General features: G+C 36.4%; 1 protein-coding gene across 1 annotated transcript in view; it reads right to left on the reverse strand.

Annotated features, from left to right (window-relative positions):
- NUP133 (nucleoporin 133) overlaps window positions 1–14,579 on the reverse strand; it is an 82,474-nt gene that overhangs the window by 53,394 nt on the left and 14,501 nt on the right. Inside the window, exon 9 of the mRNA XM_077149406.1 lies at window positions 4,681–4,828. Coding sequence (XP_077005521.1) covers window positions 4,681–4,828 — 148 coding nt within the window. The remainder of the gene's footprint in view (window positions 1–4,680; window positions 4,829–14,579) is intronic.

Genomic DNA, 14,579 nt, shown 5'->3' on the forward strand with positions numbered 1-14,579 from the left:
ACACATCAAAACAGATGTACTCCAAAGAGAAACAGAGAATCCTGAAAGCAGCAAGAGAAAAGCAATCCATAACAAACAAGGGAAGCCCAAGAAGACTATGAGTAGATTTCACAGGAGAAACCATGGAGGTGAGAAGACAGTGGGATGATATATTTAAGATACTAAAAGAGAAAAACTGCCAACAAAGAATTCTATATCCAGCAAACTGTCCTTCAAAAATGAGGGGGAAATTAAAACATTTTCAGACAAAAAAAAATCACTGAGAGAATTTGTGACCAAGTGTTCTAGTTTGTTGGCTGCCAGAATGCAATGTACCAGAAACAGAAAGGCTTTTAAAAGGGGAATTTAATAAATTGATAGTTTGCAGTTCTAAGGCAAAAAAATGTCCCAATTAAAACAAATCTATAGAAATGTCCAATCTAAGGCATCCAGGGAAAGATACCTTGGTTCAAGAAGGTGGATAAGGTTCAGGGTTTCTCTCCCAAGTGAGAAGGCACATGGAGAACACAGTCAGGGCTTCTCTCTCAGAGGGAAGGGTACATGGTGAACACAGTGTCATCTGTTAGCTTTCTCTCCTAGCTTCCTTTCACGAAGCTCCCCAGGAGGCACTTTTCTTCTTCATCTCCAAAGGTTGCTGGCTGATGAACTCTGCTTCTCATGGTTATGTTGTTCTGCTCTGCTCTCTCTGAATCACTCTTTCTCCAAAATGTTTCCTCTTTTATAGGACTTCAGAACTTATCAAGACCCACCCAAATGGGTGGAGACATGCCTCCAGCTAACCCAGCTTAACAATCACTGTTGATTAAATCACATCTCCAGGGAGATGATCTAATCACAGTTTCAAACATACAATGCTGAATAAGGATTAGAAGAAACGTGTCTTTACAAAATGGCATTAGGATTAAAACATGGTTTTTCTAGGGTACACACATCATTTCAAACCAGCACACCAAGAGATCAGTTCTGCAAGATATACTAAAATGAGCACTAGAAACAGATAGAAAAAGATAGGAGAGAGAGGTGTGGAGAACAGTGTAGAAAAGAAGACTATCAGTAAAGGGTAAAAAGAAGAAAAATTAAATATGACATATAAAATCCAAAAAGCAAAGTGGTAGAAGAAAGTATTACCCTTACAATAATAACACTAAATGTTGATGGATTAAACTTCCCAATCAAAAGACATGACTGACAAAATGGATTACAAAACAGGACCTATCTATATGCGGTCTACAGGAAACACATCTTAGATCCAAGGATAAACAAAGGTTGAATGTGAACGGTTGGGAAAAGATATTTCATGCAAAGAACAATCAGGAAAGAGCAGAGGCAGCTATACTAATTAGAATTCAAATGTAAAACAACTAAAAGAGACAAAGACACTATGTATTAATAAAAGGAGCAATTCAACAAGAAGACATAAAATCATAAATATTTTATACACCAACTCAGAGAGCTCCAAAATATATAAGGCAAACACTGAAAAGAGAAATAGACACATCTACCATAATAGCTGGAGACTTCAAATCCCCGCTCTCATCAATGGACAGAACATCTACACAGAGGATCAATAAAGAAACAGGGAGTTTGAATAATACAATAAATGAGCTAGACTGAACAGACACTTAGAGAACATTACACCCCACAACAACAGGATACACCTTTTTCTCAAGGGCTCATGGATCATTCTCAAGGACAAACCATATGCTCGGTCATAATGCACATCTCAGTGAATTTAAGACTGAAATTATACAAAACACTGTCTCAGATCACAAAGTAATGAAACTGGAAATCAATAATAGGCAGAGGGTCAGAAAATTCACAAATATATGGAGGCTCAATGTGGTAGTTAGATTTGGGTGTCAACTTGGCTAGGTGAAGGTGCCTATTTCTACTGCTGTGGACATAAGCCAGTGGCATGTGAACCTCAACTGTTGCTGATTACATCTGCAGACAGATAGGAGATGTGCATACTGCAATGAATGATATTTGATTTAACTGGCTGGTGCTTAAATGAGAGACTGCAACGTAGCACAGCCCAAGCAGCTCAGCATACCTCATCTCAGCACTTGCAGCTCAACCCAGGCCTTGAGAGATGCAGAAAGGAATCACCCCAAGGAAAGTTGTTGGAACCCAGAGGCCTGGAGAGAAGGCCAGCAGAGATTGCCCTGTGCCTTCCCATGTAAGAAAGAACCTCAGTTGAAAGTTAGCTGCCTTTCCTCTGAAGAACTATACATTAACTAAATAAATCCCCTTTTATTGAAAACCAATCCCATCTCTGGTGTGTTGCATTCTGGCAGGTAGAAAACTAGAACACTCAACAACACACTCTTAAACAACCAGTGGGTCAAGGAAGAAATTACAAGAGAAATCACTAAAGATCTCGAAGCAAATGAAAATGAAAACACAACATATAAAAATTTATGGGATGTAGCAAATGCAGTGCTAAGTGGGAAATTTATTACTCTAAATGCCTACATCAAAAAAGAAAAGCAAAAACCGAGGAATTAATTGTCTACGTGGAAGAATTCCCCAAATTCCTCAAGCTCCTTTATAGTCAGCCCCTCCCTCCACCCTCAAGGTGGACATGGCAAGATGGATGAGCCTTGAGGACATAATGCTGGACAAAATTAGCCAGACACAAAAGGATAGATACCATATGATTCCACTTTATGACCAGCAGAACGGTGGCTGAATAAGGCACTGACAGACAAGTAGGTTGGTAAACGACAGTGTATACTTATAAATGAAGATTTTGCTGCTACAAAAAGGAACCAAGTTGTGAGGAATGCAACAATATGAATGAACATGTGGGACATATGGTGAGACAAAATACACCAGAAACAAAAGAACATTGGTATGGTCACCTTTAGAAAGCACTAGTTGGTAAATACCCAGAAGAGCTGAAAGCAACTTTAGAAAATGCTTATAAGACAACTGGGGCTTAGATTGTAAGCTTTCAGTCAGACATATTAAGTCCAGAGTGATCATAATTTTTGCATTTTGAGAGGGTGCTTTATATATATATATATAACTTGATATTTAGAGATAAGAACAAAGCTGAACAGGTTGGGGTTAAAGTAATTCAGAACATAGGGGTAAGGAAGACAGCATCTATATTTTAGAACCACACATACTCTTTGAGACCAATGGAAGAAAGGTTTGTTTGGTCCGGAACTGAAATCTTCTGTAGTGCATAATCTAATTCAACCTATCTGTATAGCTCATTTGAACAACTGAAACACAAGGAGCCCAGAATAAGAAAGAGGTCCTTTAATCCTGTATAGATTATTGTAATGTCTGGATACATCCTAGAGTATATTAAGCAGATAATCAAAAAGTATTGGCAAAGTTCCCTGAAGGACGAGAGAAAGAATATGGAACTATTAAACCTTACCATCAGGGAATCCCCTGATACTGTGTTAAACTTTAGGGACACCCAAATCAACAGGCCATGACCTCAATCATGAGGCTTACTCTTGTGAACCTTATGTAGGTAGTGAAGAAGCTTAGACTACCTATAGGCATGCCTAAGAGATACATCTGGAGGACCTCTTCTGTTGCTCAAATGTAGCCTAGCCTTTCTAAGCCCAACTCTGCAAGTGAAATCACTGCCCTCCCCCCTAACGTGAGACAAGACATCCAGGGGTGAAAGTCTCCCTGGTGACATGAGAGATGATTCCCAGGGATGAATCCAGACCTGGCACCATGGGATCAACGATTACATCCTGACCAAAAGGGGGAAAAGAAGTGTAATTAATAAAGTATCAGTGGCAGAGAGTTCAAATAGAGTCGAGGCTACTCTGAGGGCTGTTCTTTCGCAAGACAGACCTTGCTACCTATCATAACCTGCCAACCCCCATCCAGGACCATTCCAGCCAATCCTAAAAAACACCTAGAGCAATATAAAAGATTCTACAAAGGTTCCATGCACTAGAGTAACTTTCCAGAAACCTACAACCTCCAGATCGGTCCCTGGTCCAGGTAAGTCCTAGCCCAACTTCTCCAGAACATCAGATAATTCCATCTCCCTTTCCCATATTAGTGACAGACCCTTCCAATATCAAAAATTTAGAATTGCCATAGCCCAAATACCCCTAAAGAAAGGTATGCAAAGATCAAAGGTGATGGTGGAGTTATACATAGAAGATAGGGTTTAACAAATGAATATGAATGCTGAATCATTAAACTGATATTTTTTTGTCTCCAGTATTTTAGAGAAGCTAGAAGTGAAAACCTAAAATTGTGAAGTTGTAACCCACATCAAACTCTGAAATATGTTCTACAAATAACTGTGCTGCTGTGTTTTGAAATTTACAGTTTTTTGTATATATGTTATTTTTCACAAAAAAAGAAGGAAAAAGATTGTGATGATAAGAAAATATTTAAGCCCTCTAACCTCCTATATTCTAGAGCAGCTAGAAGGAAAAATATGAGAGGATCGTATAGTATGAGAAATCTATCCTGTAATCACTTGTTGAAGAGTGCTTTGAAAACTATTGCTTTTTTTTAATTTCTCTGCTTTATATATATGTTTTACTATACAATAAAAAAAGTTAAAAAAAAAAAAATTTTCCATGCCCTGCAGGTGAATCTCTCAAAGCATTTGACCCTGCAATGGTTAGAAAAAACACCAATGTGTTACTGTACCTTTGTAGTTTAGCTTTCAGATACAAATTTTACCTGAAAAGGTGGACTATACTGGGTGACTTCCACCATAACTGCATCTGACATTTGGTAGCCATTATCTTCTGCTGTTATCAGAGAGTAATATATGAGACACGGATTATCTGCTGGGTGCCATGCTGCCGCCAAAATCAGGAGCCCATCACTGTTCAATGAAAAAGAAAGATCTACAGCTTCCTTGAAACAGTTTCGCAGTCTTTTATACAGTTAAACATACACTTATCATACAACCTAGCAATCTCACTCCCAAATATTTACCCAAGGGAAATAAAAACTTACATTCATACAAAAGCCTTTGTACAAATGTTTATAGCGGCTTTATTCATAATTGCCTAAAACTGGAAACAACCCAAATGTTCTTCAACTATTGATTAGATAACAAACTGATGCATCCAAACAATGAAATAATATTCAGCTGTAGTATTATTACTGATAAACTACTGACAATGCAACAGCAGAGGGAATTTCAAAAGCATTATTCTAAATGAAAGAAGCCAGACTCAAAAGGCTTCATACTGTGATTCCATTTATGACATTCTGATACAGGCAAAATCATAGAGAGGGAAAACAGATCAATGGCTGCAAGGGTTGAGGGTGGAGGGAGGGGCTGACTATAAAGGAGCATGAGGGAATCTGGGGAGCTGATGAAATTGTTCTATGTTTTGATTGTAGGGGTGGTGATGGTGGCAGTTAAAGACTACATGGCATTTGTCAAAACTCTTGAAATCATTTAATAAAGAGGTAAATTTTATTGTATGTAAATTGCAGCTCAATAAATCTGACTCCAAAAGAAGATCAACAAATCATTTAATCCAAGTTGGCAAAGTACAGCCATGAAGCCAAATTTAGCCAACACCTAGTTTGTGTAAATAAAGCTTCATTGGAACAGAGCCATGCCCATTCATTTATGGATTGTAATGGATGCTTTCAGCAACAGAGCTAAGCAAAGAAGAAAGGTCATTTGGCTTATAAAGCCTGAAATAATTGCTATCAGGCCCTTTATATAAAAGGTTAACCAACCTTATGAGTTCTTTAATGTATACCTTTGTACAGAAGAAAAATATTTTGTTTTTACTTTTAACTATCGTTTACAGAAATTTCAAACTGCTGTGAAAACAAATCTTTTTTTATCTTAAAGGTTATAGGGTACTCTTAGTTTATAAAAGTTGTTGTCTCTAACAAAAAATTAAATAGTCTCTAACCTCAACATTTCAAAATCATTTAGTGTCATTAGTAGTAACTTTCATTCAAGTCTCACAAATGAGACATAAGATAGCAAGGACCCTCTAGTGACAACTAAAAAAGATGGTAAGAAATGAAGCTAATGGTTAAATTATACAACACTTCAAAGAAAACAATCCTAATATGGCTCTCATTTTCTTCCTTTACCATTTTCTTCCCCCAGTTCCCCAACTCTTAGCATATCCACTTGGACTATTTCAAGGAATTCAAGGATACTGGACCAAACTTGTTATATATTGGCAGAGATCTAAAGAGCTAACAGATGATATATAAGGTACTGAGAAAGGTCCCAAGTACAGAAATATAGTAGGGTACATCACTAACAACGCTCTATAACAAAGTTACTCTAAAAAGTGCATCAGCGTGTGATTGGGAGAGCCCATGGAGTCATGGAGACTTACCTAATAAAACATCACTCTTTAGAGAAACGTGGTAAAATCAATTTTGTTTGGCATCATTATAAAGAAAAAAATCTTTGGGTTTGAAAAAAGCATGAAGCTAGTTTAGGTAGTAAAGATAATGGAGACACTCTGAAATTCACAAATCTGTAAAAATTTGACAAACATAGATACACATATACATACAAATACTTTTTATATAGATATACATAAAGTAAATTAAGATAAAATCGAAAGTTTACTTCAAAATGAAGCTATGTGAACTTTTAACAGTAATAGTCTGTTCACTAAAAATATTAGCAGGCAATGGTGGCTCACTGGCAGAATTCTCACCTGCCATGTGAGAGACCCAGGTTCAATTTCCGGAATGCCAAAAAATATATATATACATATTAGCCTAGGTTGCAGTTCTAATCAAAATGAGCAACAAGTCAATGAATATCAACAAGTATGACAAAGAAAAACCATGATTTTTTTCCAAAAAGCAATTTCATTGCAATATGTTCACACATCACACAATCCACTCAAAGTGTACAGTCCATGGTTTGCAGTATCTTCAGAGTTGTATATTCATCACCACAATCACTTTTAGAACATTTTCATTACTCCAAAAAGAAAAACTCCTTACCCTAAATTCTCCCTTATTGCTGACACATGACATTGGTGTGATCTTTGTTACAATCAATGGAAGAATATTAAAATATTAATTTTTAAACACCGTCCATTGTTTGCATTAGGTATATATTTTTCCCACATACCACACTATTGTTAATCTGCACAAATTAAACATAAGCTCCCCAATCTCTAGTCTCATTCTATCTTCTAGGAACCTATATTTTAGGTTTACTTATAATTAGATGATATTAGTGAGATCATACAATATTTGCCCTTTCGTGTCTGGTTTATTTCACTTAAACCCTCCAGGTTCATCCACATTATCACACTTACAACACTCATCAGGACTTCATTCCTTTTTATAGCTGAATAATAGTACATCATATGTATATACCACATTTTGCTTATCCATTCATCGGTTCATGGACACTTGGGTTGCTTCCATCTTTTGGCAGTTGTGAAGACTGCTGCTATGAACATCAGGTGCAAACAACTGTACATGGCCCTGCTTTTAGTTCTTCTGGGTAGTAGCAGACTTGCTGCTGTCTTCCATAGGGGCTACACCATTTTACATTTCCACCAGTAATATATGAGTGTTCCTATATCTCCACATCTTCTCTAACACGGGTAGTTTTCTGTCAGCGACCATTCTAGTGGGTATGAAATGATATCTCAGTATAGTTTTGATTTGTATTCCCCTAATAGGTAGTGATGTTGAACATTCTTTTCATGTGCTTTTTAGTCATTGGTATTTCTTCTGTGAAAAAATGTCTATTCAAGTCTTTTGCCCTGTTTTTAACTAGGTTGCTTTTAACTGTTAGGTTGTAGAATTTCTTTACATATTCTTCATATATTCTGATCGGATATGTGGTTTCCAAATATTTTTGTCTATTGAGTAGGTTGCCTCTTTCTTTTTTATTATTTATTTATTAATTAAAAAAAACTAACAAAAAAATATTGACATATCATTCCATTCTACATATACAATCAGCAATTCTCAATATCATCACATAGTTGCATATTCATCATTTCTTAGAACATTTGCATCGATTTAGAAAAATAAATAAAAAACAGAAAAAGAAATAAAATGGTAACAGAAAAAAAAGATTATACATACCATACCACTTACCCCTCACTTTCATTTACCACTAGCATTTCAAACTAAATTTATTTTAACATTTGTTCCCCCTATTTATTTTTATTCCATATGTTTTACTCTTCTGTTGATATGGTAGATAAAAGGAGCATCAGACACAAGGTTTTCACATTCACAGAGTCTCATTGTGAAAGCTATATCATTGTTCAATCATCAAGAAACATGGCTACTGGAACACAGCTCTACATTTTCAGGCAGTTCCCTTCAGCCTCTCTGCTACATCTTGAACAACAAGGTAGTATCTACTTAATGCATAAGAATAACCTCCAGGATAACCTCTAGACTCTGTTTGGAATCTCTCAGCCATTGACACTTTGTCTCATTTCACTCTTCCCCCTTTAAAAAACCTTGTTGATCAAAGACTTAAATATATGAAACAGAACCATAAAACTCCTAGAAAAAATGTAGGGAAGCATCTTCAAGGTCTTGTGTTAAGCAGTGGTTTCTTAGACTTCACATCCAGAGCACAAGCAATGTGCTTTGTGCCAGTACATGTTTTTTAATGAGACCTGTGAAGCAATCGAAGAAAATGTCTGAACCTTGTTGAGAAGGTTCTCTCAGTCTCTTGATGTTAATTCTCAGCTCATTCTAGGGTTTTTCTCAATCCCTTGATGCTGAGTCTCAACTCATTCCAGGATCTCTGTCCCACGTTGCCAGGAAGGTCCACACCCCTGGGAGTCATGTCCCACGCAGAGAGGGGGAGGGTGGTGAGACTGCTCGTTGTGTTGGCTGGAGAGAGTGCCTCTTCACCTTCTTGACAAAGACCTTTGTAGCACAAAATTATTTAATTTTGAAGTGGTCCCACTTACCTATTTTTTCTTTCATTGCTTGTGCTCTGGATGTGAAGTCTAAGAAACCACTGCTTAACACAAGACCTTGAAGATGCTTCCCTACATTTTTTCTAGGAGTTTTATGGTTCTGTTTCATATATTTAAGTCTTTGATCCATTTTGGGTTAATTCGTCTATAAGGTGTGATATGGGAGTACTCTTTCATTCTTTTACATAGGGATATCCAGTTCTTCCAAAACCATTTGTTGAAGAAACTATTTTGTCCCAGTTAAGTGGACTTGGCAGTTTTGTCAAAAATCAATTAGATACTGCTGCATTAGCCAGCATCGTGTATCTCTACACATACCATGAATTCAGCCATGACATTTGGATTTATTCACTAAATATTTACGGACTCCTTCTTTGTGCCAGTACATGTTTTTTAATGAGACCTGTGAAGCAATCGAAGAAAATGTCTGAAGCAACAAGATTTCTTGCAACAATTCCCATGTTTTTATGTTCTGTATTTACCTTGTGTGATGATTTTTGGTGGCACAAGAGGGGGCTGGCCATATTATTCTGCATATTGCAGTTCTTGTCCATGACCTGGCATAGTTTATCATACATCCCATTTGCAAAGGATGTGGTAATTAAATGCTGTTCTTCTCTCCTAAGCTGAAAATCAGAAACTTTTGGAAAAGAACAGTTAAAAGTTGCTGTTCTGTTTTTGGTAAAGTATGCTTTTCCTGATAAAAGAATCACTCCAAAAACAAATGCAGTAACAATTTCACACCATTTTGTATACTGGTAAAAAGGAATATGTTTAATTAAATTATCAAATGCTTGTAAATTTAAATTCATTATGTGTCAATAATATGCTCTTCTAAAGATTAAGAGATTTCAATCATTACCAATTGTAAATTATCTGTATTAATCTTTTATAACAGCTTTTGAGGTATGAATATTTAAGGATAAATTTGTGCTGCAAGATATATTCAGCCTATCTGGCTCTTTTAAAACATCTACATTTTAAAACACCCTTTTTTTCTTTTTTACTTTAAATATGAAAGTTCTTACCTGAAGCTAAAATTTGCTTATTATGTGGAATAAAAAATAATATATAAATCTTAACCATTTTGAAATAAGTCCACACTTGGAAAACTAAAAAAAAAACTGGAAAAAAGAAACTGGGAGAGAAGGCTAGCAGACATTGCCATGTGCCCTTCCAGCTGAGAGAGTAACCCTAAACTTCATTGGCCTTCTTGAACCAAGGTATTTTTCCCTGGATGCCTTAATTTGGACATTTTCATGGCCTTAGAACTGTAAACTTGCAACTTAAAAAAATTCTCCTTTGTAAAAGCCAAAAAAAAAAAAATCAATTGGATTTTCAAGTCAGGCTGTGCTTGGCTGGTTCCAGGAGCACTCGGCAAACTGAGGGAGAAAGACAGAGGAGGAGAGGAGGAAGAGGATTCAGGGACTAGGAACTGGGGATTCCTTCTGTGCCACAGGTAGACATGTTTATCCAGCATAGCTTAGTTGAAGGAGAACTCAGCCAGGATCTATTTCTTGATTTCTCTTCACTTCCTATTTGCCAACCAAGATTTATATTTGGTGACTCCTATTGTACTGAACCTGAAATCATCTTTGACACATAACAAAAGCATGCATTTTCAACTGTCAACTAGATATGTGGGTCTTTAAAGTTCTCCTGAAAGGCCAAGATTCAAACCTCTGAAAACCAGAGTTTATAAAGGAAACACTGAAAGGCCCTTAACTGTCACAGCACACATGGCACTGCTGAAATCATAAGAAAGACTTGATATGCCAGACACTGGACTAGAAGCTCCTGAACTTCAATAGCTCTTACTTACTTAGGAAACAATTTAAGTTAAATTTAATTTATAAAAATGATACTTGTAAATTTAGTTCCAAGTTTGGATATATTTGCTTTCTTTATCTGTTCACATAACAAGTCAAATAAGCTAGGACTATGTCTTAAATTTTATGTTTTAATCATAGGGGAAATAGATTTAGAGATTACTGGCTTGTAGAAAAGGAAATTTACTCGAATAAAAAATACATATATTTGGGAATGTTTAAGAAGTTCAATGGAAGAAGGTGGCTGAGGGATATACTGACTGAGAAGCAGAAGGGCAAACTGTGGTGTATACATATGATGGAATATTATGTGGCTATAGAAAGGAATGAAGTCATGAAGTATGCAGCGAGGTGAATGAACCTTGTGGACATTATGTGGTACAAAATAAGCCAGAAACAAAAGAAGTAACATTGTTATGATTTCTTTTAGAAAATACTTATAAGAAAATTGGGGCCTAGGTTGTAAGCTCTTACAGCAGTCACATTTAGTCTGGAGCTATAAATGTTATTTCTAGATTCTGAGATGCTATGCTAAATATGTAGAACCTGTTATCTCTCTGGAACTCTGGGTACCTGTGTGGCACCTAAGACTCAGAGTTGGAGTTCTACAGTTCTGAAAGTCAGCATTGTTACATACAAAAACTGTTAAAGGAACCAAATGAGCGATCAGGCTTCAATGAGATAAGAATGAAGCTGACTGGATCAGGACTAAGGTAAATCAGAATACAGGGGTAAGAATGACATTGTCTGTATTTTAGAACTTCACCTACTATGAGACCAAAGGAAGAGAGGTTTAGGTGGTCCAAAACCTAAATTCTGTGTAACACATAATCTAATTCAACCTGTCCAGACAGTTCATTTAAACAACCCAGACACATGGAGTCTAAAACGGGAATGAAGGCTTGTAATTCTGTGTACCTTAATGTAATACCTGGATACATCCCAGAATATGTTGAGCAGATAATTAAAAAGTATCGGCAAAGTCCCTTGGGGGATAGGAGAAAAAATACGGAACTATTAAGATTTACCACTGGGGAAACACCAGATACCATCTCAAACATTAAGGACTCCCAAGTCAATAGGACAAGCCCTTGATCTTAAAGCCTGCTCTTGTGAAGCCTATTTCTGTAGCAGAGAAGTGACAGTCAAGCATTAGTTTTGCCTAAGAGTTACTTTCAGAAAACCTCTTTTGTTGCTCAGATGTGGTCTCTCTCTCACTAAACCCAACTCTACAAGTAAAATCATTGCCCTCCCCTCTATGCGGGACATGACATCCAGGACAAAATTACCCCCTGGCAACTTGGGACATGACTCCCAGGAATGAGCATGGCCCTGGCACCGTGGGATCGACAATTGCCTTCCTGACCAACTGGAGGAAAAGAAATATGGTAAAATAAGATATTAATGGCTAAGAGAGTCCAAATAGAGTCAAGAAGCTATTCTACAGGCTACTCTTACCCTAGCTTCAGCTAAATATTGCTAATTACCAGGATTTGCCAAACCTCAACCAAAACCATTCTTGCCAATCTTAGGGCTGATAAAGCACCTAGGGCTTTATCTAAGATTCCACAAAAGTTTCATGCATTAACATATCTTTTCAGAAACCTACAACCTCCAGATAGGTTTCTAGGCCTGATAAGTCCTGAAATCTAGAGGAGTCAGCCTCTCCAAGAATATTAACTAGTTCCATCCTTCATCCCTTATTATTGACACTCCTTTCCAACATGACAAAGTTAGAATAGGCACAGCCCAAATACTCCTAAAAATTAGGAGAAGGATCAAAGGAGGAGGAGGAGTTACAGCAGAAAAGATAGGATTTAACATATAAGTATGACTGCTGAATCATTATATTGATATTTCTTTCAGTCTCCAGAGTCTTTGAGCAGCTAGAAGGAAAAACCTAAAATTGTGGAACTGTAACCCATACTAAAATCTGAAATCTGTTCTATAACTACTTGTTACAATATACTTTGAAATTTACTTTTTGGTACATATGCTATTTCACAATAAAAAATGTTTAAAACAATTAATTGGTCATAGATGTAAGGGTCTATTTTTGAACTCTGAATTCTATTCCACTGATCAATATATCTATCTTTATGGCAGTACCATGCTATTTTGATCACTGTAGCTTCATTATATGCTTTAAAGTCAGGAAGTGTGAGTCCTTTACTTTCATTCTTCTTTTTCAAGATGTTTTTGGCTATTCGGAGCCTTTACCCTAACAAATAAATTTTAACAATTGGCTATTCTGTTTCTTCAAAGTAGGCCACTGGCATTTTTTTTTTCCCCTTGGCCACTGGCATTTTGATTGGGAATATGTTGAATCTATAAATCAATCTGGACAGAATTGAAATCTTAATGTTATTTAGTTTTCCAACCCATGAACATGGAATGTTCTTCTATATATTCAGGTCTTCTTTGATTTCTGTTAGCAACGTCTTATAATTTTCTGTGTTCAGGTCTTTTACATCCTTGGTTAAAATTACTCTTAGATATTTGCTCCTTCTAGTTGATATTATAAATTATTTTTTTTCCTTGGTTCCCTCCTCAGACAGCTCATTACTAGTTTATGGAAACACTAATGATTTTTAGTGATCTTGTATCCTGCCACATTGATGAATTCATTTATTCGCTCTGTGAGCTTTGTTATAGATTTTTCGGGACTTTCTAATATAGGATGATGTTGCCTGCAAATAGTGAACGTTTTATTCCTTTCTTTCCAATTTGGATACTTTTTACTTACCCTTACTGATAATCTTCATTTCTTCACACTACTCCAAGCCACTCTCCAGTCTTCTCCTTTCAGCCTGCAGAGGTTCCTTTAGGATTTCTTGTAGGGCAGGTCTTTTTCTTGACAAATTCTCTCAGTTTCTGCTTATCTGTGAGTATTCTAAACTTTCCCTCATTTTTGAAGGACAGTTTTGGCAGATAAAGAATTCTTGACCTGTAGTTTTTGTCTTTCAATATCTTAAATATATCATGGCACTGCTTTCTTGCCTCCTTGGTTTCTGATGAGAAACTGGCATTTAGCCTTATTGCGTTTCCCTTATATGTGATGAATCACTTTTCTCTGGCTGCTTTCACTCTTCTCTCCTTATCCTTGGCATCTGACATTCTGATTAATATGTATCTTGAGGTAGGTCTATTAGGATTTATTCTATTTGGAAGACACTGTGCACCTCAAGCATGTACATTTAAGTTCTTCATGAGAGCTGTGAAATTTTGGACAATTGTTAGGTCACTCATAATGCATATGTTTGTGCACTTTGTGTTGTCATTCAAACCTCTAAGATCCTGCTCAATTTTTCCCATTCTTTTCTCTGTATGTACTTCTGTAAGATTTCTACTGCCCTGTCTTCTAGCTCACTAATTTTTTCTTCTGCCAGCTCAGCTGTGCTACTGCATGCCTCTAGTGCATTTTTAATCTTCTACTGTGTCTTTCATTCCTATCATTTCTCTTATGTTTCATGTTTTCAAATTCTTTGGGCTCACAATGTCTTCCTAATATGTTTTATCTCTACAGCCATATTTTCCTTCATCTCCTTAAATTGACTTAGATTTGTTTGAACATCTTTGATTACTTGTTTCAAATTCTGCATCTCTTCTGAAATTTTAATCTGTTCCTTTGACTGGGGCATGTTTTCCTGTTTCTTATATGACTTGTAGTTTTTGCTGGTTTCTAGACATCTAATTATTTTGATGAGTTTACTCTGGAGGTCAGTCTCTCTTTCCTAGGGTTTTCTTGCTCATTGGTTTTCTGCTAAGTCACTTTCTGACACTTGGTTCAACCTATTATAGACCTTTAGAATAGCTCATGTTTGATAAATTTTTTTAG

Source organism: Tamandua tetradactyla, chromosome 2 (genome assembly GCF_023851605.1).
Source record: "Tamandua tetradactyla isolate mTamTet1 chromosome 2, mTamTet1.pri, whole genome shotgun sequence".
In the NCBI taxonomy this organism is placed as follows: domain Eukaryota; kingdom Metazoa; phylum Chordata; class Mammalia; order Pilosa; family Myrmecophagidae; genus Tamandua; species Tamandua tetradactyla.